At 39.8% G+C, this 26,903-nt stretch overlaps 1 protein-coding gene across 5 annotated transcripts in view; it reads left to right on the top strand.

Annotated features, from left to right (window-relative positions):
• LRRC8B (leucine rich repeat containing 8 VRAC subunit B) overlaps nt 1–26,474 on the top strand; it is a 78,193-nt gene extending 51,719 nt beyond the window's left edge. For 3 of the 5 annotated variants that reach the window (XM_070786161.1, XM_070786159.1, XM_070786158.1), the window contains 5 exons: nt 32–86; nt 815–873; nt 10,321–10,423; nt 12,902–15,069; nt 22,403–26,474. In XM_070786161.1, coding sequence (XP_070642262.1) covers nt 12,928–15,069; nt 22,403–22,675 — 2,415 coding nt within the window. In that variant the 5' untranslated portion in view covers nt 32–86; nt 815–873; nt 10,321–10,423; nt 12,902–12,927 and the 3' untranslated portion in view covers nt 22,676–26,474. The remainder of the gene's footprint in view (nt 1–31; nt 87–814; nt 874–10,320; nt 10,424–12,901; nt 15,070–22,402) is intronic. The other 2 variants (XM_070786162.1, XM_070786160.1) reach the window with 1 other exon arrangement.
• Nucleotides 26,475–26,903: the final 429 nt, after the last annotated feature.

The raw sequence follows: 26,903 nt of genomic DNA, 5'->3' as shown, positions 1-26,903 counted from the left end.
ATGTAACAGTATGTTTATGATTTCTCTTTAGGAATTTTTCAAATAGAAACTAATTGCAGCATTTCCAGTTGACCAGCATTCATAGGGTAAGATTAATATTCTGAATTGTGAACACATGGTAAAGATAATTACTTTTACATTGGTAGCTTGGGGCAAATAAGTACTGAATACTTAGTATGTAAAAAAGATTACTATTCTTACAGATGTTTTGAGTAAAATCCTTTTGATGTTTTAAAACCAATTAAACAGAAAATTAAATCTGTATGCATTTTGGTAAAATATCATCTTCCTATCCTTTGTTTATTTTGTATGTAGGAAAGGATATGTGTGTATGTATGTGTTAGATATTTGTAATTTTTTAACGTTAAAGATCTAAAGAATATAATGAATGTTTATGAGAAGCTTAGACTCCATGACTCCCTGTCTCTATTTTCCTGATTTTTGTTTAAGGTAGCATTTCTAATGCATAGAATTGGTTTGTTTGGTATGTTTCCATAATAAAAAGATGGCCTTGCCTTCCTCGAGTAGGCAAGTCAGAAGTAAACAAGTCCCATCTCCTGTTGCTTCCTGCAAGCATCATTTATCTTTTGTAATTGTGGAAGTTTAATCTTGAATTAGCTCTGTGGCAGAGCTTTTGACTTGGACATAATGAATGATTAATTTTTATGTGTTAAATTGCGTGGCTCTCCAGTGTTCTGAATATGGCATATGTCTTAAAGCTGTGTCACCCAGCTCTGAACATAGTCCCAGTAAAGCAGTGCTTGAGGACAGTGGACCTGTCTCCTACTGTTTTCTGATCATCCTTCTTTTTCAGATGAAGGTAGACACTTGGACTTCTTGAGTATATCCACATTTTGCTGTTGAATTATCGAGGTCAGTATGAATTCTGAAAAGCTAATAACAGATCAGCCACTTCTCTTCTTGTGACTCTTCAGTGGCTTTTCTACCACTCCTATACTACTTGTTATCTGAACTGTTTATCTTGCCTGCAGGTCTCTGTTACTCTTAACTTTCCCCAGGCTTCTGACACTGAGGCCAAGTGTCCTCCCTTCTGATCTGCACACATCCTAAGCTTCTTGCGCCTTCTACTTAGATGATCTCCCCCAATATCATCACATGGTTGGCTCCATTCTCATCTACATTTTAGTGGTAGTCCCTCTAAAGAGAGAGGCCTGCCCTGACTCCCTGGTCTAAAGTAGCTATGTCTTCTTCGTAGCTTTTCTGATTTTATCATGTACATGTATCTAATCTGTCTCTCCTTACTACACAGTAAGGTCCCTGGGAGCCAGGATCTTGTCCATCTTGCACATTTCTGTATTTCCCTAACACTTAGAACTCTGTCTGGCGCGTAGTAGATGTTCTAAATATTTGTTGCATAACAGACTAAAATCCTGACCTCTCTTTGACAAGCACTGCTTTACTATTCTCTGTAATGTTTCACCCATTCTCTTTGGGTATTTTGTTTGTGTAGAACCAAATGCACTGCTTATTTTTGGCCACCATCCTACTCATTTTGGCACTGAAATGACAGTATAAGATGGTGTTGCTAACTTTCAACTATGCATGTCATCTCTCCACAATAGGATTTTAAATCCCATGAGAGCAGAAACAAGGCCTCGTGTTTCCTTGGTATACCTTTGTAAAGTCCTAAACTCCATGATTGAATGCATGTAAATGTTAACTTTAGAGAAAGGGTTAAGACCAAAACATAATTCTGGTTTGTGTGTCCTAGAGTGGGGGGGAGGGGGGGGAACTCATTGTGATTTATGGTTTAAAATATTTATAACATAGAAATATTCTGGACTATTTTTTCAGCTTCATGTTCTAAAACTGTTTAAGAAAGCCTATTATTACTTAGGCTAGGTGACTAGAAGCAATGCTCTCAACTTCAGTTCTTTTCACGTTAGGCAATAAACCCATGTTGTACTACTCTGTGACCCTAGAGAAGCTACTTAAACACCTCTGAAATTTAGTTTCTTTATTTGTAAAGAGTTAGACTCTGATCTCTATGGTTTCTTCTTGGGTTAAATAGTCCGTATGATTCTGCTCCTGTGAAAGGTAGGTCACCTGTGCAAGAATTAGAAGGCAATGGACTGATGCCTGCTGTTGTCATTTAAAAGGAGAGCATGTGTGATTCCCGAGGGACTGCACAGGGACTGAGTTTGGCTCAGCTTTGTGGTTTGCTGACCCTGGGATGATGAGAGGGGGTCAGGAAAACAGTTTTATAAACAATGAAGATGGTAGAGAAGGGTTTGAGGTTGCTGTCTATTTACACATTCTAGGAATTGTGTAGCCACTGGCGGCTTATGCTCTACTGTTAATGAGATAGTAATAGGGCTGCAGCTTCTCTTCATTTTATTCTAGATGATTTGGTAGCTTACGTAAAGCATCAAAGAATTGAGAGGTCTTTTTCTGAAAGCACAATTACCATGTAAATTAAATACATGATGTATTTCATAACCATGAGAAACAAGAAGTGAAGCAATGTTCCTTAAATTTCCACAACTCTGATTTAATTAGGATTTCCAGAGATGGTCACATGCTGTCAATTGTCATATTCAGTAACTTTCTCTTGGGGCTTCAGATGATTAGGGTAATTTTTCTAGTATTTAGCATATGATTTGATTGTTTCACAGATCCCTTACCACTCTACAGCTTTGGATAAGGAGCTGCAGAATGACAGTTACCCGTTACTATTCTCCTTTGGTTTCTCTGTTTTGACTATGACGTCAGATCCTTTGATTTCTGTGCTCCAGAAACACTATGCTGCTCTTTCACCTGCTTCTCTATCCACCTTTACTCTTGGCCCTTCCTCATCTGATATGTTACAAAGGAGAGAGAGATTCTAGTCTTATTTCACCAAATTCTTCCAATGAATTCATTTCTTTGGCACTATCTGCTACTTAAATGCTCAGGACTTCCCGTGGTGGGTTAAAGATGGCTGCAAATACTTTGTGATTTTTTTTCCCATCAAGAGATGGAGTCTATTTCCTGTCCTTTTAAATCTGGGCTGGCCCTGTTATTTTTTCTGACCTGTCACATGTGGCAGAAATCATATGGGGTAAGGCTGGGCCTTAAAGGGCTTTGTGACTTCTGCTTTTGTGTGCTTATAATTTTCTTAGTTAGAACTCAGCCACCTTGCTGTGAGAAAGTCTAAACAGCCATGTGAAGGAGTGGCAAGGCCCCTGGTCAGTAGCTGAAGCTGAGGTCCAGGCCAAGCAGCCAGCCAGAACACCAGCCCTGTGACTGAGGCAGCTTGGACCTTCCAGCCATCCCAATGTTTGAGCCAACACCATGCAAAACAGAACTGCCTCTTCATCCTAAAGAATCATCTGAAATGATGAATGGTTATTTCAGCTGCTAAGTTTTGGGCTGGTTTGTTACATAGCAATAAAGAACCAAAATAAAAATTGGTACCTAGAAGCGAGGTGTTGCCACAACAAAACATCTGGCATTGGCTTTGAGACCAGGTAGCAGTGAACCTGAAGGGGAAGTAAGAAGATTATTAATGGTGGCTGGAAGGGCAGAAAGGAAATTTCTACTGGAGGGTATAAAACAGTACCCTTGTTATGTATTGGCAGAAAACTTGACGAGACTGACACAGTAATATGGAATATAGAAAATGAACCTAATCGATTTGTATATCTAGCTTAGATTTTCCTTCAGAATGTTGGAAGTACTAATTGACTTCTTAAAAACGTTTATGACTAAAGTAAGAGAGAGATTAATTATAGAAGAAACAGTTCAGATTTTAAGTAGACTTTTAGAGGACATATTTCCAATTCAGAATTTTCTGGGGTCATGAATAAAACTGTTTCTTAATTCATAGCTTCTCTTCCAAGCAAAAGGTACTCAAAGATGAGATCCAGAGCAGTGCTAGTGCAGTAAAACTTGGTCTTAAGGTAGGAATCTTAAGGCCAGGGCACAGGGATAGGGCCCTGTACTAAGACTTTAGAAAGATTTAAGGCAGTACCTCTTCTCAGCTAGGTAGCAAGGCTTCTAAGAATCTTAAGGGTGTTGTCCCATAGTATTCCGAACATAATTTAGATGACAAGATCCTGGACTTTAAGCCTGAACTTGATGCCATAGTGGAATAAAACTTTGGGCGGAGGGCAGGACTAGGGAGAGGGTGAGGCTTTCATGTGAGAGGAATGTAAATCATTTGTGGGTAGAGAGTAGACTGATGGCTGCACATTCTTTGCCGTTCTTCCACTGAGAGGAGGCATTTATTCCCGAATAAATCTGGGCTGGTACTTGACTCCTTTGGCCAATAGTGTATGCTGGGCATGACACCGTGATTTGAGAGCTATGCCATAAAAGAACTGCAGTTTTCACCTCTCTGTTTGGAAAGCACCATCATAGAACCCAGGCACCATGCTGAGTGAGGACACTCGAACAACCACAGGAAGTCTCACATGAAGTTCCAGTCAGCACCAAGTACCAGCCTGATGAATAAGGACATTTTGAACCTTCCAGCCATCTCTGTGCCAGCCAACTCCAGGAAGTGAAAGAACCACCCACAGAATCACAAGAAATAAACTTATTTTTAAGCCACTAAGGTTTGGAATGTACAGACTAACTAGCCAAATTCCTTCCCATCTATATGCTTCCAAGATCTTGCTTCTCCAAGGAGAGGCTTAATCCCTTAGATACATCCTGCCTAACATGTGAACATTATACTCTTCTGCCCTATGCATTTTTGTACATTCAGTTATTTATTGTACAAATACTTACTGTACACCATGTGCTAGAAACTGTGGAAGATCCTATAATGCCGTAGGATCAGAATCAGAATTCTTTTGACCCTGCTTGTCCATGGTCCTCTTTTAGGATATTTGATGTTGCTAAGCGGTGTTGAATTTTCATATACAGTGACTATTTTATTCACTGCTTCTTTTCAAATATATTGCAAAGGTTTTCAGTATTATTTCTGGCCCACATGATTGAAATAACCGTTCAGCTGCCCCCCTGTTTCTAACCCCTCGACCTTAAATCCATACTGCAGATCTCTGTAGCTCAGTGACTCATTGTTCCCCCCTCTCACCTGAAGGTTCCTGTGGTTGATGGTAGCTGTTACTTTGTAGTCTTTGGGGAGAGGGAGCACTCTAGACATCTGAAACTTCCAGGAAGACTTAAAAGATAGGGAATGTCCCCAGTTATTTTGTTGCCAGTCTATCTTGTGAGCTCTCTCCTCTGACCTCACTTCCACCAACTTTAAGAGTGGCATCTGGGTTTAAGTTTCTTATAAAAGTGCTCCAGGTGGTTCTAATGTGAAACCAAAGTTGAGAACCACTGTCTTAGATTGGTGATTCTCAAAAAGTAGTCTTATACCAGTAGCATCAACATTACTTAGGAATTTGTTAAAAATACACATTCCTGGGGCCTACTGCAGACCTAATGAATCAGAAACTCCGAGAGTGGGGTTTATCATGTGATTTAACAAGCTCTCCAGTGATTTATGAGCATTAGTATTAGAGAAACACTTTACTAGATGAATCCTGTAGTTCCCTTCTAGATCACAAAACTAGTGTCTGGCTAGTGATTCTTCAAGTGCTTGAGAAATGCTAAATAATTGTCATCAGACCTCTGAAGAGTGGTTCAGAGGATTATTTAGTATAAAGCAAAGGAGCAAGTGAGTCCTGGACACTAATGCATTGTTTCCCAGGGTGAATTTACATTTCAGCTGAAGATACGTTAGACCCAAGAAACATCTTGATGAGAAGAGTAGGACTAAGTATTTTGAAAGACTATAAAGTGATTTTTTAAGTTAATAATCAGTGAGAGTAGTGTACAGAAACCCCATTTTGATTTGTTTGGCTATGTCCCTGCCTGGAGCCAGAGACAGAGATCTTTGAAGTAGCGTCCAGTTCTCAGCATAGAATGACTCTAAATACCATCTGATCATCATTTGTTTATTTTTTCACTGGTTATTTTGGAAATGCTTTCAAAGTAAAATTAGGACTAGTGGGAAGTAAAGACTGTCTAACTTGAATGTTGTTGTTCCAGTCTTAGAGACTTCGGGGTGAGATTGTCAAATGAATTCATGTGCTTTGAAAAGCTTTTATGATTTTTTAATGAGGTTTAAAAGCTAAAGGAATGGGATTAAGACCATAAAATCCTTTACTTTTAACATTGTTTCTTTGAATTGATTTAGTGCATTTGTATATTAGAAATAGAGATCTGATTTGGATTGAATCCTCATTGTTTGCAAAAATATGGTCTGGAAAAAATTTCCTGGACACACAAACAGTATTCAACTTTGTAATGACAAAGGACAGCTATGTTCTAACTCTCCACTTAAGCACTTCAATTAGAAAAATTAACATCATTTAATATATAGGAATGCTTGAGACTTCATACAGCATTAAATGCAGATGCTATATATTTATATAAACTCTTAAATAGTTCAGTGGAACGTGTTTAGTAGAAAAAGTTTAGCTGAGAAAGCAGATTATATAGTATGTAACTGGAGACATTGCAGAAAGCTATACATTTATAGCCTGGTCTTTCCAAAGATTAAAATGGAGCCCACTTACAGTGCAAATGTTGGTTGAAGTTGATGTCTTAGTCCCTTCAGGCTGCTATACAGCAAACTACCGCAACAAATATTTATTTCTCAAAGTTTCTGGAGGCTGGGAAGTGTAAGATCAGCAGACTCAGTGTCTGATGAGAGCTCACTTCCTAGTCGGTAGATAGCCACATTCTTTCTGTTTCCTCACAAAGTGGAGGGGGCAAGAGAGCTCTCTGGGGACCCTCTATAAGGGCACCAATCCCATTCATTACAGCAGCATCCTTGTGACCTACCCGCCAAGGTCCCACCTCCTAATCCTATCATGTTGGAGCATTAGGATTTCAAAATACATATTTTTCAGGGACACAATATTCAGTCCATTGTAGTTAAATGGAAAGAGTTAAATATTCAACTTTTTCTTAGCTTTTGAAAGAACTGAGATTGGCATAGTTAAGTGGATTGAGTGGCCTAGACAATGTGGTCTGGTGTGGATGAGCCTTGAGATTTTATCCTGAGAACCTAGGTTCTAGTTGTAACTATTTCTTGCTGTTGTCACCTTGGACAGTCCATTGGATAACACCTTGGATAACACCTTTCAGTTCAGTTCAGTTCAGTCGCTCAGTCATGTCCGACTCTTTGCGACCCCATGAATCGCAGCACGCCAGGCCTCCCTGTCCTACACAAACTCCCGGAGTTCACTCAGACTCAAGTCCATCGAGTCAGTGATGCCATCCAGCCATCTCATCTTCTGGCATCCCCTTCTCCTCCTGACCCCAATCCCTCCCAGCATCAGAGTCTTTTCCAATGAGTCAGCTCTTCATATGAGGTAGCCAAAGTACTGGAGTTTCAGCTTCAGCATCATTCCCTCCAAAGAAATCCCAGGGCTGATCTCCTTCAGAATGGACTGGTTGGATCTCCTTGCAGTCCAAGGGACTCTCAAGAGTCTTCTCCAACACCACAGTTCAAAAGCATCAATTCTTCGGCACTCAGCCTTCTTCACAGTCCAACTCTCACATCCATACATGGCCACAGGAAAAACCATAGCCTTGACTAGACGGACCTTTGTTGGCAAAGTAATGTCTCTGCTTTTGAATACGCTATCTAGGTTGGTCATAACTTTCCTTCCAAGGAGTAAGCGTCTTTTAATTTCATGGCTGCAATCACCATCTGCAGCGATTTTGGAGCCCAAAAAAATAAAGTCTGACACTGTTTCCACTGTTTCCCCATCTATTTCCCATGAAGTGGTGGGACTGGATGCCATGATCTTCATTTTCTGAATGTTGAGCTTTAAGCCAACTTTTACATTCTCCACTTTGACTTTCATCAAGAGGCTTTTTAGTTCCTCCTCGCTTTCTGCCATAAGGGTGGTGTCATCTGCATATCTGAGGTTATTGATATTTCTCCCAGCAATCTTGATTCCAGCTTGTGTTTCTTCCAGTCCAGCGTTTCTCATGATGTACTCTGCATAGAAGTTAAGTAAGCAGGGTGACAATATACAGCCTTGACATACTCCTTTTCCTATTTGGAACCAGTCTGTTGTTCCATGTCCAGTTCTAACTGTTGCTTCCTGACCTACATACAGATTTCTTAAGAGGCAGATCAGGTGGTCTGGTATTCCCATCTCTTTCAGAATTTTCCACAGTTTATTGTGATCCACACAGTCAAAGGCTTTGGCATAGTCAATAAAGCAGAAATAGATGTTTTTCTGGAACTCTCTTGCTTTTTCCAGCCGATGTTGGCAATTTGATCTCTGGTTCCTCTTCCTTTTCTAAAACCAGCTTGAACATCAGGAAGTTCAGGGTTCATGTATTGCTGAAGCCTGGCTTGGAGAATTTTGAGCATTACTTTACTAGCATGTGAGATGAGTGCAGTAGTGTGGTAGTTTGAGCATTCTTTGGCATTGCCTTTCTTTGAGATTGAAATGAAAACTGACCTTTTCCATTCCTGTGGCCACTGCTGAGTTTTCCCAATTTGCTGGCATATTGAGTGCAGCACTTTCACAGCATCATCTTTCAGGATTTGAAATAGCTCAACTGGAATTCCATCACCTCCACTAGCTTCGTTCGTAGTGATGCTTTCTAAGGCCCACTGGACTTCACATTCCAGGATGTCTGGCTCTAGGTCAGTGATCACACCATTGTGAGCCTGCCTTATTTTCCATGTTTGTAAAATGTAACGAATCATACTTATTATAATGGTTTATTGTAGGTGTAAAACTAATGTAAGTGAAAGTGCTTTGACAGTAAGAAAACTGATATTAGATTATTAATAACAGATATTTATTTGTTCTCTTATTGATGAGGAACTTATCCAAGGAAGGCTACATTAGATGATTAGAGGAAAAGTTTATAATTCTTAAAAAGATGAACAGGAAAAATGATTTACAAATAATTTAGAATAAATGTCACAAATTTGTAGTGAATTGTGGTCCTCTAACAAGTTAGTTATAGTAATCTCTCATTCTGATTATTTTAAAACCATTACTGTAGTTGGAAGTTTGTGATTCTGTTTTTTTCTTCTTATATCGAAAGTAGAAAATGTTTTTGCAGTCTTTAGGGAAATTGTGTTGTATAGTGAGTATCGTGATGTCTGGGCAGCATTTTAGAATTACGCAATAAATTCTCTCCTGGCACATTACAGCTGCAATGCAGTGGAACAATATGTAAAATGTTTAACACATCAAATGTCTTTATCGTGCTTACTACACATAAATGCAGTTGTCTGGTATATGTTGTCAGACTTTTAAAAATGAATTGTGAATAAGAAACTCATACTCCAATGGTGCTAAGTATGAGTTAATACACAGTTGGGTTGTCACACACTAACTGTACTTTCTGGCCTGAAAAATAATTTGGTCCTGGGTAGTAGTTATAAAGAAGCTTTTACACATGGATTGGTAAATCCAAAGTAAATTTCAGACATGCTAACTTTTTGATCTTTGAAAATGACAAGGTTACAAGAGTATTGCTAAAAGTACCTTAAGTATAATTTGGGGTCAGTACTCTGAGCTGGATTTCGAGTATTTAATAAACCAGAAAAAGGATTGTATATTCCAGGCAAATATATAAGCCTTCTCAGCAACTTTTCAGAGGATACATCGGCACTAAAAAATACAGTTTTCACACCCAACTAAAAAAAATTTTATATGTTTTAAAATGTTACATTTCAAATGAATCAGTATCTGTATAATTTAAATTATTAAAAATGATTGAAATAGATGCTAAGAATGGCTTTTATTAACTTACTGTGTACAAAACAAAAACCTATTAATGTAAAGGATAGCTACATTTAATATTATAATTTCAGAGAATTTCAGTCTTATTTCTGAGCTGTGTAAGTTATTAACTTGTAACTATATTTAATGAATCAGGCTGAATTTTAAGAGCACTGAGTCTCATTTGGATAGATGTGTGATGAAGTGCAGAAATTATATGATTTGACAGGCCATCTGATGAATGCAAATAAGACCAACTGAATGAGCAAAATTAGAGTATGTAGATTGCCTGGAAAAAGCTGAGTGTTCACCCAAGTGTTATAGCTATGGCACTTTAAAATATGTTATTAATAACATGTAAATTTCTGTAGAAACATCTCTATAAATTAAGGTCAGAGGCCATATGTGATCTGGTCTGTGGATGGGGTCTTTCATAAGTAGCTTTGCCAGAATGTCCTCCAGTGTGAAAAGTAAACTGAGCTATGAAAATCCACTTGCCATGTTTTATAATGGAGAGGGTCTCTAAAGACAGTATCTCCAATTTTGTTTGTTTGAATGATCACAGCTATTTCAAGATACCTATACTTTCTCTTAGAATGAAGACAATCACAGAGATGGTGTATCTAAGAAATTTCAAAAGGTGTAGGCCTCCTGATTGAAGTACAGTCAACTTACTGGATTCCTTTTTGTTCATTATAGTAAGTATAAACATTTAAAGTACATTGTTTTGGCCAATGTTGACTTGTATTCTTTGTTGAATAAATATTTGCTCTCTGTCAAATACCCTTATTGTTAAAGCTGTTTCTATTATTCTATCGTTTATTGTGTAGCTTTAATGAATTTAACTCTGAGGATCTTTGAAAGGACAAATAAAGCTATAGACTTTGAGCTGGCAGAGCCCTTAGAGATGATCTCTTTCACTTTCTTTATCCATTACAAGAAATTCCTTCACAACATCCTTGACAGATGGTCATCTTATTTAGCTCAGTCCTGGTAGGGAGAAGGGCCTAAACTATTTCACAGAACTATTTCTGTGGGTGTCCCGATACAAATTAAATCAAAATACCACTTTCTAAAATGTGCACCCTCTTAGTTCTGCCTCGGGAAGAAATCCACTTATTCTTTAATCCAAGGGGTAATCCTTCAAAAAGGTAAGGATGAATTCTTAGATTCCCCTTGTCATCTTTTATCTCAGCTGAATATCATCAATTTCCTGTCTTCCTCCAAGAGAAATGGTTCGTAGACAAGTAGCTCCTGATTATTTCACTGTCCAGTTAGTCTTTAACCTGTGACTCAATGTTGGGTTCCAGGTGTGATCTCACCAGGCAGGCACAGAAGGACTGTTGCCCCTTTATCTGAGTTCATGAATTAATATGGCCACAGATTACCGTCATGTTATAGCTATATGGAGCATAATAGCTATGACACAGTTAGCTTAAAGCATGCATTCATGTCAACTAAAATCCTTAGGTATTTTTCCCATGTTCACCCAGCAGTGTCTTCTGCCATCCTTCCCTCCCATCGTATTTATGGTATTTGGGGGTCCAAGTCCAGACTTTCTCTCTGTTGCCTATATTCCTCTTGTTTTGGGTTTTTGTCATGTCTTGACACAATTATAATTAACTGCAGTTGAGTGAGGCAGAAAGGGAGAAGTTGAGAGTTAGAAAGAGATCCACTAAACCAGAGTAAAGGAGGGAAGCCCTGGAGAGTTATTTAATCAAGTCATGAGTCCTAAGAGGAAGTTGAACCCATATAGTATGATGTTGCCTAGAAAGGATGCAGGTGGAAACTCGTGCTGCAGGCCAGTAGTTAAAATCAGACCCTGGGACGCCCTAGCAAGGGGGGAGAGCATGAAGGCATAGGGTTCAGAGTCAGATGGCCCATTATATGTTAAGGCTGACCAGCAAAAGAAAAGACGCTTATTCATAGGTACCAGAGCCTCTGTAATGGGATTTTAGGGTTCAAGGCAGGATACCAGTCCCTCAGAGGAAGACTAATGAGAGCAAAAAAGTTTTTCTTGGTGATGCTACCAGGACTAGGGTATCTAGAGAGAGAAACTCAGACCCAGGGAAGACGGTAAGACTTTAGACTCAAAAAAGTGCAAGAGAAGTCCTTGGGTGAAGGTTGTAGCTGGACCCCTAGCAAGGATGACCATACTACTGTGATTGTTTTTAACCAGAGTTGTTATTAGATCCACATATTTCCTTTTATCTGTCTTTACTCTGTGCCATCATATAGGTGGTCTGGATTTTACCAGTTAGCAATTTTTAAACAATTGGTCTATGTAAGGCTGAACACCATGTAAGTCATTTCTGTAAGGAGCATTCTCTGAATACTTTTCAATATGAAAATGAAAAACCCACCTTGTTGTTTCTGAAGGCAAAAATAATAATAACATATGCCCTTAGTCATTTGTACTGTTAGTACTTTGCTGTCAAAACACTAAATACAAGAGAGTCCCCATAGTAGGGTGTTGTAACTAGGGCTTTCTTCCCCATCCATTTTTTTAAGCCATTACCATTGTGTGTCAGCTTTTAAGTATTCTAAGTTGGATATGAATTTAAGTTACAAAGTTAGAGCTTAGGGGAAAAGGAGATAATATATTAAATCATAATTTTTCTGAACATAGATAGGATTGGTAGATCCTGCTAATCCTAAGGGAAAATTTTATAAAATAGTGTTCGCTCAAAGGAAGTTCCTGTAGTGGTTGAAACACAGCTCCTAGGCTGTAACCGATGCTCCATTGGATATGAAATAAAGCTTATTCAGACCATTTAGAAGGTACAACATGTGGTTGTTAGAAATCAGTAGCATAGGAACAGATTTTCCTAGTGTTGATTGAAGAAAATTCAGTTTCTGGTTTTTAATAGATTAGCATGAAGTGGAGATGCAGGAGGCAGCTAGATAGTTGCTTCACGTCCTACCCCAAATACCTTTGCAGAGATCCAGTCTGGCGGTCACCAAATAGTCTCTCATCTAAGGGACTTTATAGTTCTCAGTTGGCATAGCCTAAGGTTTCACATGAAGCCAGGAGACTTTGATACTTTTTGATCATCACCCCTGCCTGCCAGGTTTTGCCCCTGAGCTAAATCCTACTTGGATATGTACAGACATTAGAGTTTAAGCTTACTTGGGGTACTTGCTTCAGTGGTTTTTCTTTTATCTTCCTCTTCCAGTTTCTGTCCTCCTACAAGGGAAAGCCATGATTACACTAACAGAGCTAAAATGTCTAGCAGACGCCCAGTCATGTTATCACATCCTGAAGCCGTGGTGGGACGTCTTTTGGTATTACATCACCCTGATCATGCTGCTGGTGGCCGTGCTGGCTGGAGCCCTCCAGCTGACACAGAGCAGGGTTCTGTGCTGTCTTCCTTGTAAGGTGGAATTTGACAATCACTGCGCCGTGCCTTGGGACATCCTGAAAGCCAGCGTGAACGCATCCTCCGATGCCGGGATGCCACTTCCGCTGCCCCTCAGAATCCAGAACGACCTCCACCGACAGCAGTACTCCTACATTGACGCCGTCTGTTACGAGAAGCAGCTCCACTGGTTTGCCAAGTTCTTCCCCTACTTGGTGCTCTTGCATACGCTCATCTTTGCAGCCTGCAGCAACTTCTGGCTTCACTACCCCAGCACCAGTTCCAGGCTCGAGCATTTTGTGGCCATCCTGCACAAGTGCTTCGATTCTCCGTGGACCACCCGCGCCCTGTCAGAGACGGTGGCTGAGCAGTCAGTGAGGCCCCTGACCCTCTCCAAATCCAAGGTTCTGCTCTCATCCTCAGGGTGCTCAGCCGGCGACGTGGATTCCAACAAGCAGTCATTGCCCTACCCACAGCCTGGCTTAGAGTCAGCTGGCATAGAAAGCCCGACCTCTAGCGTCCTGGACAAAAAGGAGGGTGAACAGGCCAAAGCCATCTTTGAAAAAGTGAAAAGGTTCCGCCTGCACGTGGAGCAGAAGGACATCATCTACAGAGTGTACCTGAAACAGATCATAGTCAAAGTCATTTTGTTTGTCCTCATCATAACTTATGTTCCGTATTTTTTAACCTACATCACTCTGGAAATTGACTGTTCAGTGGATGTGCAGGCTTTTACTGGATACAAGCGCTACCAGTGTGTGTACTCCTTGGCAGAAATATTCAAGGTCCTGGCTTCGTTTTACGTCATCTTGGTTATACTTTATGGTCTCACCTCGTCTTACAGCTTGTGGTGGATGCTGCGGAGCTCTCTGAAGCAATATTCCTTTGAGGCACTGAGAGAAAAAAGCAACTATAGCGACATTCCAGATGTCAAGAACGACTTCGCCTTTATCCTCCATCTGGCTGATCAATATGACCCGCTTTACTCCAAACGCTTCTCCATATTCCTGTCAGAGGTCAGTGAGAACAAACTGAAACAGATCAACCTCAACAATGAATGGACGGTCGAGAAACTAAAAAGCAAGCTTGTGAAAAATGCCCAGGACAAGGTAGAACTGCACCTTTTCATGCTAAACGGTCTTCCTGACAATGTCTTCGAGCTGACGGAAATCGAAGTGCTAAGCCTGGAGCTGATCCCTGAGGTCAAGCTCCCCTCTGCGATCTCACAGCTGGTCAGCCTTAAGGAGCTCCATGTGTACCACTCATCCCTGGTGGTCGACCACCCTGCCCTGGCCTTTCTAGAGGAGAATTTAAAAATCCTCCGCCTGAAATTTACTGAAATGGGGAAAATCCCACGCTGGGTGTTTCACCTGAAGAATCTCAAGGAGCTTTACCTATCAGGCTGTGTGCTGCCTGAACAGGTAAACACCATGCAGCTGGAGGGCTTTCAGGACCTGAAAAACCTGAGGACCCTCTACTTGAAGAGCAGCCTCTCCCGGATCCCACAGGTTATCACGGATCTCCTGCCTTCACTGCAGAAGTTGTCCCTCGATAACGAGGGGAGCAAGCTGGTTGTATTGAACAACCTGAAAAAGATGGTCAATCTGAAAAGCCTGGAGCTGATCAGCTGCGACCTGGAACGTATTCCACACTCCATTTTCAGTCTGAACAATTTGCATGAGTTAGACCTCAGAGAAAATAACCTTAAAACTGTGGAAGAGATCATTAGCTTTCAGCACCTCCAGAATCTTTCCTGCTTAAAGTTGTGGCACAATAACATTGCTTATATTCCAGCCCAGATCGGGGCGTTGTCTAATCTAGAGCAGCTCTCTTTGGACCATAATAACATTGAGAACCTGCCCCTGCAGCTTTTCCTATGCACCAAACTACATTATTTGGATCTAAGCTATAACCACCTGACCTTCATTCCAGAAGAAATCCAGTATCTGAGTAATTTGCAGTACTTTGCTGTGACCAATAACAACGTAAGTAAATCCATTCTTCCCCTTTTTTGGCCAGTCATTTGAGCATCTGCTGTTGCAGTGTGTGATGTCACTAAAGATAGTGGACTTTAAGTCATAGCATCTTGAGCTTGGCCTGACTACCACTTATTAGACATGTGACCGTGGACGAATTATCAAAACACTGAGAGTCAGTTTTTAATGTAATTTACAAGTTGTCATGGAGATTTTATGAAAAAAGTATATATAAGCATTTGGCACAGTTTCTGGCATGTAGTAGGTATTCAAATATTCTCTTTATCCTCTTTCCCTGTTTTTTAACATAAACATCACAAAAGTTATGGCAGAGCTTGCTTTCGTTTCAGAAAAGGCTTAAGTACAATATTTATAAAGTTTCATAAAATTTTTGAGCTTTCCAAGTCTGACATAGGACAACTTCTTGTAAAAAATTCTGGGATTGTGAATTATTCATAAGTTCTTTCTGTAATTCGGTAAGAAAGACTTGAAATCTCCATGCACGTCTAGAAAGACAATTCAAAATGAAAGGCCTGGTTCTATAATGCAGCACTAGGGCTTCTTAGAAGCTTTTTCCAGCATCCATGCTTTAAAAATGAACCATAATTTGCAACAGTAAAGCCAAATTAAGGAGAACTTAACTTAGCTGAAACAAGAAAAAACAGAATAAATGAGTAGTTTCCTAGGTTAAAATGTGAAGAAGGAAGAAAAAGACAAAAATCATGTTGGCTGAAAGGGCAAGAGAGTGATGGTAATATCCATATGGGAAGAAGAAAAAACCTGCAGAAATCAGGTCTGCCAAAAGATGAAAGTGATTCCCCTTTAGTTAAAATGGGAACTACTTTCTTCTACCCCACCCAAAAAGGTATTATCTCCTAGACTTTTTTATTTGTTTATTTTTAATTGAAAGATAATTGCTTTACAATATTAATTTGATTTCTGCCATATATCAACATGAATTAGCCATAGATGTACTCCTAGACTTTTTAATAGTTTATATTTCATGCTAAATATATCTGTGAGCATGGAGTTGGCCAATAAACATATTGATCACCAGACAGTGTTTTTAGAAACCATAGATTGTTGGAAAAATACCAGAGTTGGGGAAAGAACAGAATTTATGCTGACTTTTAGAACTCTGTGGCTTCACTATATGTAGAAGGGTAGAACCCATTATAAGATTATGAGGTTTTAAAACTCCTTTAAAAGTTAGCAATGTACCTTAGAATTACCTGGAAGGCTTGTTGAAACACAGATTTCTTGGCTCCACTCCCAGGGTTTTTCATTCAGTAAGCAGGTCTGGTGTAGGATCCAGGAGTTTATAGCACTGAAAATCTCAGGTGAAGCTGGTGCTGCTGGTCTAATGACCACACTTTGAAAACTACAGATCTAGAGATTTAGCATTAGTGTTGCCTAATTATAAAGTTGCTTAATATTAGCATTTTGGTCACAGTTTTTCCATTGTTAAACCTGTACTAAAAAATATAAATAATAATTTTGAAAGGTATTGGTTTTACCAAATTGTCCAATTAAATCACTCCATGGAGTTTTGAAAGCCACAGCTGATTAAATTGTCATCTAACCATAATTATCTAAGTGTATAAGCAAGTTGATTATTTTCTCTAGTTTAATGTCATGAAACTGTGAGATTGTTGGTACTGTTGACACTAAGTTTATTGACTTCTTTTGTGGCTGAAAGGGAGACTAGATGTTAGTATCAGACATATTTTGTCTTGAATAAGGAAAGGGTACTTGGTAGCATATGAAAATTCTTATGCTTAAGATAATTTATGGACCAAGAACAATGCTGTCTTGGGTTGTGTCGTCTCAGAAGTCATAACCAGCAGTTGTGAGCATCCTCAGAACCATTGTAATGACTGCAAATCTTGGACTGGGTGAGAAACACTCTTCTCAGAACTGTGAAGAGACTTACCTGCTAAGGATGTGGTGAAATTGGAAGACAGCAGCCAGAGAGATGAAAGATTCCTCTCTGGTGGGACAGTGTAGCCTAGTGATAGGAAGCACTGGAAAGGGAAGGGAAAGAGAGTAGTCCACACTATTGGTCTTCAAATATTCGGAAGCCCTACTTAGGAAGGAAAGCCTGTTGGGAGTTGTTGTTAGTGTTAGAGCTCAGACAAGCAAGAGAAGAGTTCTCATCTTTCCCAAGAAAGCTGTCCAGAGACTGAATGAACATCTGAGAAGGGAGAAGTGATTTTCTTAATTAAACTGTCCAGATATCATCAGCCGCTTGGTGGGAATATTGGTAAAGGGAACTGAGGATTCATGTTTTATGTAGGAATTTAACTAACTTGAAGGTTTCTTCTTGAAACCTTAAGGTTCTCATGACTGTATAAGGTAGACCAAAATATTTATAAAACTTAGAAAATAAAGCATCAAACCTGCTGCGTAAATATTTAGATATGCTTATACTCAGAAATGTGAGTTGATTCCTCTCTGGAGTGGAGGTTGGTAAAGATCGCAGAAAGGACACTCTTTTAAAGACTTGGGCAGTGTGTCAGGTTCATAAGATGGAGGCAACAAATGCTAACCCTGGGGTTAAGCAGAAAAGACACTTATTGAAAAGACGTCATGTGTCTCAGTAATGAAAAGGCTACAAAATCAGGCTGGGGAAACGGACAAAGTTAGATAGCAAGAGAAAAGCAGCCAGAATCATAGTACAAAAGTAAAATTAAGAGGTACCCCGACACTGACCATCCCAGCACTGAGCACCGGTGCTGCCCTGAAAACGATGCTGCTGTCACTGTGGCCCTTGCTCTGCCACAGAATCGGTTCCTCATGGTTTCTGCTTGAAACCATGCCTTGAGCCCCGCATCTAAGCAACTGATAGAGCTTGTGAATGCTCACAGACTTCCCATGTGGCTCAGTGGTGAAGCATCCGCCTGCCAATGCAGAAGATGCCAGAGACACTGGTTTTATTCCTGAGTCAGGAAGATCCCCTAGAGAAGGAAATGGTAACCCACTCCAGTATTCTTATCTGAAGAATCCCATGGACAAAGGAGACTGGCAGGCTACGGTCCATGGGGTAGGACAGAGTCAGACACAACCGAGCAAACGCACACGCCCATGCTCGTGAATGCTCACACTCAAGCTACAGGAGATCTGGAACAGAAGAATCTGGTGTTGTCAGTCCTCTAGTAGGAAGTGGGTGCTGCTTCCCACCAAGAGCCCCATGAAGATAAGGTAGAGAATTCTCTAGACTTTGAAGATGTTGGGCAGCCCCCAAATGAAAGACATTCACTGAGAGGACACTCCAGACTTTACTCCATGGGATAGTGATAGGTCTTCTCACAAAAAACATGGAAAAGTTTTTAGCATGTTTTTGTGGCAGGATTCCTCAGAGCCTTTATCATATGAACATGCATTGTGCTTCTCCAAGAGGATGATAGGGTGTGCAACATTTGGCACACTTATTTGATTGAGCAAGGCGTTCTTTTTTATGATAACTCTTGAGAGGAGTGTTCTGAGAACACTGATTGGGGAAATGTGGAAGGATAGAAGTCATACCCAGAAGATTGTCACTGGCATGCCAGGTGTAATAAGAGATGAGAGCCTTTAGACGGGGGGTCCGAATGGAGACTGCCTTGAATTCTGCCAGTCTAGTTTGAGTCATTGGGTGGTAACTAAGGTGAGGCTTGAGCCTGACAGTGCGAGGAGGCGCTGGTTGTGGCATACTCAGAGGTTAGAAGAGGACAGTCAAGAAACAGAACCCCATGGGAAGGTTTAATCAGTTATGATTTAGAAGTAGGAATATAGATTAAAAAGAGACTCATGTATGAAAGGAATACTATGGATCATTGGTCCTGAGGTCAGCAAAGTACAGCCTCGGAGCCAAATCTACTCACAGCCTGACCTAAGAATGGTTTTTAAATTTTTAAGTGATTGGGGGAAGAAAATCAAATAATAATACTTCCTCATATTTGAAAATTATAGGAAATCCAAATTTTAGTGTCCATAAATAAATTCCATTGTTCTCCCTAGTGGGCCTATATTACAAAAAAAAATTATACTTGTTATTATATTTTTTATTACATCACTTAGAAACATATGAAATTTTTTTCTTTTATTATTATAATTACCTACGTAGTATTTTCAGTTTTGCCATTTGGCCTGCAGAACCTTCAAGATATTTACTATCCTGCTCCTTTCTTTTCTTTTTTTTTTTGATGTGGACCATTTTAAAGTCTTTATTGAATTTGTTACAATATTCCTTCTATTTTTTTGTTTTGGGTTTTTGAGATCTTAGTTCTCAAAGACATATGGGGTCTTAGCTCCCCTGCATTGAAAGGTAAAGTCTAAACCACTGGACCCCCAGGGAGGTCCCTCTTGCTCCTTTTAAGAAAATCTTTGCCAACCTCTGTTCTAATCCACTGCCCTCACTTTATTGATACTGAAACTGAGGCTCAGAGCAATTTGCCTGGGGTCCAAAGTTTCCCAGTTGATGGATCTGGGTTGGAACCTCTGTTCAGCTCCTCCTCCAGTGCTCTTTCTCCTGCAGCTCAGATGCATCAGTCCAAATGATGCTCCGTGGGAAGCAGTGGTGTGTGTGGGTGATGGGGTAGGAAGAGGCAACCTCCAGCTCTCTCCAGTGCCAAATTGTAGTTGGATTATGATGGTGTTGGATGTAACCAAGAAGCACAGGAAAGGAGGAGGATTTAATGGCTTTGCTCAAATCTTAAAAATGACTCCAACTTATACCTCGGTCTTCCAATTTCTCTTTCTGCATTTAAATGCATTTTATTAACTCACAGACATTTAGCCCAAAGGTGAATAGTGTAGAAATCCCCTCTAAAGATCATTTATGTGGCAATGTTCCATGTTGGTTTTGACATTATCACTTAGATATGGAAATATTCAGCTTTGTCTCTTGAAATGATTGGACTTTATGGATTTAGGTTGGTGTGTTCTGAAATAGCATGTGTCAATGGCCAGAGAAATAGGAAAGCTGACATTGAGAAGAATTCTGAAATGAGGTCCCAGCCTCTGGGAAACAGTGAAATATTTAATTGTCAGTGTCAGCCATGAACATAGGAAGAGAACCATCCTTCCTTGGATGTTCTGAGGGCTTCAGTACATTTGGCTGAGATGGACACTTAGCGCTCAGGAAGTGTGCATTGTCCACAGCCTTTCACTCACTTTCCCAACAGACACTACTGAGGGGCCAACTCCAGAGGCTCACTCTCGTTGTCTGGTGAAATTCCTCACCTGTACTGGGGGCTGAGAAGAAGCTAAAATCACAAATTCAGAGATTTGAAAGGAGATGAGTGAGACATGGTAGTGCTGGTAGCCATAGAGGACAATGGCTCAGGGTCTTCACCCAATTAAAAAAAAAAATCAGTGCAATTAAGCAAGATACCTGCTGGAGTCTGGAAACTTGACTGAAGAAGACAGATTGGGATTCTTTGATGCAGCCCTGGTTAAGACAGGCTTCTTCATAGCAGCCATTGTAGACTAATGATCTCCATAATTGTTTAATACTTCTCTTTCCTAGTACACCAGTGCTTGTCAAAGGGGGGCAGTTTTACCCTGCAGAAGACATTTGTTTGGAGACATGTTTAGTTGTCACAACTAGAGAGGGCAGTGGCACTGGCATCTAGCAGGTAGAAGTCAGGGATGCTGCTGAATGCACAGGGCACCCCACACACAAAGAATTATCCCACCCCAAATGTCCACAGTGCCAAGGTGGAGAGACCCTGCATGGGTCTTAAAGACCCATCTGTCTTGCTCAGCATTTTATCCCCAGCACCTGGTTGGGAGCCTGGCACAAAACAAGGCTCTCAGCAGGCATCCACTGCATACAGGTGAGATAAGTCTGCCCTCCTTTCAGCCTGTTTGCCTAAGTCATTCCTCTTGTGCCAGTAGGCACTCTCAGCCCTGAGCACATTCATTGCACAGGACTGATCATTCCCTCTACTTGTACGTCACTGACCCTATTTTTGAGCTGCAGATAATGTCTGATCAGAAGGAGGTTACGTTTTTTTCTTTCATTTCTCTGCCGTATCTATACCGAAATTGATATATCTGTGGTTTTGTATCTGCATTCTTAAGGAATGAAATAAAAGGGTAGATATTTTCCTTTGCTTATACCACCTAGTATTTTGATGTAGAATGAGTTATATTGCATGATAGTCTTAGAAGCAGTGATCATTGGATTTATTTTCAAGGATATCCAGTACCAAATGATTGTATGAGTGATAGAGGAGGGAGCAGATTCCATCATAATAAGCCTTTTTTTTAATGCAGTCTGACCATCTTTTACACTGTATAAGGAAAGTTTATCTTTTTAAAGAGATATTTCTGGAAGTTCCTGTGGAGAACTGGCTCAGTGGGGTTGTACTAGGTCATCAGAGGAGCAAGTTGAACTCTGGAGCGCCCCTTTCATCCCTCTTTCTAACAAAGCAATGACTTGAACTAGGGAGCCTGCATTGTTTTATAGTTGCAGAGTTGCCTGGTCCAGGCTTGTATAAATTTGTTAACCATTAAGAGGGTGGAGTATGTGCAGTCCAGCTTGGCCTGGAGCAAACTTTTAGTTCAGTGGCAGGATGAGAGCTGAGCACGTTGAGTATGCTAACCCTTTCTCTGGGTGTCTTTCCCCAATAAGCCCATTTCATATGCACACTGTGGTTCCCTTAGAAACTCACATGCAACCTTCCCACCAGATAGAGGAGCAATTCAGTTGAACATTTCTAGGCGTTGACCTAGCCACAGGCTGTTTATCATATTCCAAATGATTTCTCTGTTTCAGATGACTTAAAATTCAGGAGCAGGTAGAAAAAGAGTTCATACTCGTGAGTGTGCATGTAGAGGAGAATGAAACCTACATGTTTATATGATCACATCTTCTTGCCTCTGCTTCTGTCAGCATTTTCTTTAAACCAGAAGGAAGTTTTCAGTCTATATTGTGAAACCCTAAGAAATAGCCTTGTGTCTGTTTTTGAGGGTATAGCTCGTTACCTCACACAGTAAAACTCTTCTTGAGGACTGTTGAGATTGATTTGCTTCTCCTGAGTTACTGGTTTGTAAATGAGTATGTAACTGATAGATTTCCTTTGAGAGTTGAGAATTGCTTTGTTAGAGCTAGTCTGTTGCCCACCCATATACAGCAGGGGTTTCGAAGTTCTTAGTGGCCTCAATCCTGACTCCAGAACATCCTTATTTTTCCTGTAAGTTTCCCATCTACTTCAAATGTATCATCATTGTTATATGTACCTCTGTAAAATGTCTGAAAATGTTTTGGGGGAAAGGAAGGGGTATAAATAAATACTTGTAGTATAATAGGCCCTCAAAACCCAGTTTTACGGGCTTCTTTTTTTTCCCTTTCCAGATTGAGATGCTTCCAGATGGGCTGTTTCAGTGCAAAAAGCTGCAGTGTTTACTCTTGGGGAAAAATAGCCTGATGAGCTTGTCGCCTCACGTGGGTGAGCTGTCGAACCTTACTCATCTGGAGCTCATCGGTAATTACCTGGAAACACTTCCTCCTGAACTGGAAGGGTGTCAGTCCCTAAAACGGAGCTGTCTGATTGTCGAGGAGAATTTGCTCAATACTCTTCCTCCCCCTGTAACAGAACGTTTGCAGACATGCCTGGATAAATGTTGACCTAAAGAGAGAATAATTTTTAAAAGTACATTCCAGGGCTTTAAATGAGAACTAAAATTCCCTAGGTTATAAAGATGAACAATGGATAATTATCACTAACTATAACCAAATGTCTTATTATAATAAGGCAACTCAGTGTCTAAATTAAACAGGTAAAAAGTATTAACACTGAAACAAAGTTTTGTGAATAATTGATCTTTAACTTATGGAGATATAAGAAGTGTACACTTGGAGGGTAGAATAGGGCCATGAAGTTATTGAATCTCTACACTGCAGTTTTTATCTTTTGAAGATGAGATATAACTTACTTGCATACTTGTTTTAACTGACTTCCTGTTTTGATATTTATCACCTAGGGCATAAACTCATCAACATAAATTCCCTTGAGGTACACTCAGCACTGTCTTTGATTTATGTTCTTAAATACTTTTAGGCAGGATGCATTGCGCTTGGCAGAGTTCCTCCTTGGCTTAATTTTTACTTCCTGCCCCAGCTTGTTTGAGTCTTCCTTCATCTGATTTTCTCTTAGCAACAGTGATGAACCCTGAGAAAGTGCCTGCCTGTGGCCTTTGCACAGAACAGGAGCAGGGTATTTAGGATAAGTCATCCTTGGGCCATCCTGAAATTTTAATGTATCCTCTGCAATTTCTTCTTGTATATCATCAGAGCCTTTTTTATTTGCTACTAATTTTTATATCAAATGTAAAACATATAAATGTTTTCTATTGTATAATCTTGGATTCAAAATCTGTGAGAATAGTTTTTGTAAGGTACAGAGGACACATCCTTTTCTTTAAGAACTTACTATTAATGTACTTGGTTTCGGCTGCTTACGAGTCTCACTTTTGTGTGCACTTGGCTCCAAAATGTTTTTGTAGTCTGCAGCTAATTATTTCTGGATAACAAAAGCCTTGTGTTTTCATGCCCTAAAATATTTGGGGGTTTCCTTCCAAGAGGATGGCCACATCATCTACCTCTCTCTTCCCTAGTTGCTGTGCTATTGTACGGGTAACCATTCTTAATTACTTCAAAAACTGTGATGGAGGGGAGAGGTACAGATTTGGATCTATAAAACTGATTTTTAAACACTCTGTAGAAATTAAGTAAAAGTTAAACAAAATACTTTCTTCTCCATCTGCATGATCTCTAGATAGGATTATAATGTGAAACACTCTGCCTCTATTCATTGCTTAATATGGGTTCTCAAAGCTCACAAAGAAATAGATCTAATTAACTGAAATTCATCTCATGTCTTTGTCTAACTTCTCTGGAATACATTTTGCTCTTTTTTTTCAATAAAGAGTTTTGTGTTTGGCTTTTTATTATCATGCATATTGTAAAATGAATAAAGCTGACTGACTCATTTTGGGGAAATATACATTTTTGATGTGTTTTTCTCTGTGTCTAGGCATTGTGATGCCATTTCAAACTATGAAATAATCTATTAACTGCACCTCGACAAAACTGGAAAACACTATGGGTAAAGAGTACTGTAAACATGGAATTGTGATGTATGGTATGTTTTTCCCCTTGCTTTGTCCCTTCCAGAAGGATGAAAATGAGTTTTTAAATTATGGCCAAATGTAGCTTCCCTCACCTGCCACACACCTTTGATCTTACATTCAGAGAAAACAACTGTTCACATCAAATAAAATTTGAGTAATAGCTATAAAAAACATAAAACACCAAAAGCTGCCTAAAACACTGCTGTTTATTCTAAATGAGGAAGAACAATGTAAAAATGCAATTTTTACCAAAACTTGCCTTTAGTCAGAACATTCAAGCTCTCAGGGACCCAAGCATAACTGATGAAACTTTCTTCTAGACTTCAGAAAACAGATTCTGACTCTATCTAGGTTTTCTGTTATTTTCAATCTTTTTAATGTGAGATCATTGTCATTTTAATGTTTCCCATCTGTGTTGCACAGTAGAATTGTCATGTGTACCAATTCCAGTGTTTGGAACATGAATATGATACATGGAAATATGTTCGTTTTGGGTCATATAATTACTCATAATGTGTATGAAAAATCCTATCCCTTTTGATAAGGAAAAGTTTTCAAAACAAATTTCAGATTTACTACCATTTCCCTGGGGTTTCCCAGGTGGCACAGTGGTAAAGAATCGCCTGTCAATGCAGGAGCCGTGGGTTCGATCCCTGGGTTGGGAAGATGCCCTAGAGGAGATGGCAACCCACTCCAGTATTCTTGCCTGGAGAATCCCATGGACAGAGGAGCCTAGCAGGCTACAGTCCATAGGGTCGCAAAAAGTCGGACATGACTGAGCGGCTGAGCACGTACACACCATTCCCCTGACAGTCTACAGCCCCTCCTGGCTAGTCACCAGGTTCTGTTCACCTGCAAAAGGCACTAACTAAATCTTCCTTATCACCTGTCTACATTTCTGGAAGCAAGTTACTATCATAATGAGTTTTGTAAGCTGCTTTCCAAACACAAGAATTTGGTTACTAGTGCAAACTCCTTTCAAGTTAACATTTTTTTTTTAACTTTATTGTATTGGTTTTGCCATATATCAACCTGAATCCACCACAGGTATACACGTGTTCCCCATCCTGAACCCTCCTCCCTCCTCCCTCCCCGTACCATCCCTGTGGGTCATCCCAGTGCACCAGCCCCAAACATCCAGTATCATGCATCGAACCTGGACTGGCGACTCGTTTCATATATAATATTATACATTTTTATTTCAGTCCTACACACCAGTGTTTAGGTAGCTTTGGGAATGATGTAACACAGATGCCATGAACTCTGAGACCACCACTTAACATGTAAAACTGTGGTATTTGCCAACTTTAATGCAATATTGGAGCAGAATTTCATTTTGAAAGAGAGTTTTCAAAGAAGCAAATGAAGTTTATTCAATTATAATTTTGAGACCAGTTGACACTTGCTTTCCAAGAATGTGTACTGAACTTTCCAAAAAATAAATATGGATGTTATTCAGAACAAAGTTGACGGCTTATGCTAGACTAGATGCATTTATTTACATAGGCACACACAGATACACAATGATGAGCCTGCATGCACATCCCTATGTGTACAAAATTTATTCGTTTTGAATATATGTAATATTTTTCCAAAGTTGCAAGTGGTTGTAGGTTAATGCTAAAATATTAATTCTTTTTTATTCCTTACTTGTAATCATGGAGTGCTCTATTCTCTTAGCTATAATATTAAAGTAAAAAGAAATGAAAATGAAAGTCACTCAGTCGTATCTGACTCTTTGCAACCCCATGGACTATACAGTCCATGGAATTCTCCAGGCCAGAAAACTGAAGCAGGTAGCCATTCCCTTCTCTAAGGGATCTTCCCAACCCAGGGATCAAACCCAGATCTCCCAATTGCAGGCAGATTCTTTACCAGCAGAGTCGCCAGGGAAGCCCAAGAATACTTTAAAAGAAAACCAAATGCTCAGACCTGGTCAGCAACCTAAGTGGTTTTGACCCTAATGTACATTAAGGTCCATCTCTGTGGCACACAGATGAGGTGTTTTCATTCTTCATCCTTCGTCTTCATTTTCTCCTGATACCACCATGTTTCACTGTCACTTAGCAAATGTTTGTGTTAAACAGGGTAAATAGAGATGCCAAGATCTCATCGTTGTGGCATAGCGCCAGTGTATGTGCTGTGGGGAGCTGTTATCTGTATAAAATTATTGTTTAATAGTGGAAATATTTGTTTCTGTTCTTCAGGTGTCTCATGATTTAAATTTTGTATGTTGAATTAAAATATTGCATAATATTGATGGGTTCAAAACCATTAAAATAATCAAACAATTATTCTGTGGGTTTAGTTTTATTTCCTTGTATTTTCAATCAAATACTCTTTCCATCTTCACTTTCTTATAACGTCCCATCCACATAAGCTATTTTGTTTTCCCTCTCTGCTCACCCACCTCCTTAAATTGATATAGTAACAGAATATATTTGTGCTAGAGAACTTGAAATACTACTGGAGCATGTATTTATTTGGGGGGAAGCCAAAGCCTATAATTACGCCTAATTGAATTGTTCTACTCAACCCATCCTTGCAGTGTTCAGAGCTGATCCAGTGATTCTTCATCCATACCAATATAACAGAGAGAATGAGAATATAACTGTAAATCCACTTTGTTTTCAGGAACTGTATATTGCATCAGAATCTGTGTTTATTTCTTTGTAGAAACGAGGAAGTCTGGTCTGGGGAGGAGTTATTTTGTACCCTGGTTT

The sequence above is a fragment of the Bos indicus genome, chromosome 3 (genome assembly GCF_029378745.1).
Source record: "Bos indicus isolate NIAB-ARS_2022 breed Sahiwal x Tharparkar chromosome 3, NIAB-ARS_B.indTharparkar_mat_pri_1.0, whole genome shotgun sequence".
Taxonomy (NCBI): domain Eukaryota; kingdom Metazoa; phylum Chordata; class Mammalia; order Artiodactyla; family Bovidae; genus Bos; species Bos indicus.
Note: the sequence above shows the minus strand (reverse complement) of the source record. Positions and strands in the feature narration are given on the sequence as shown.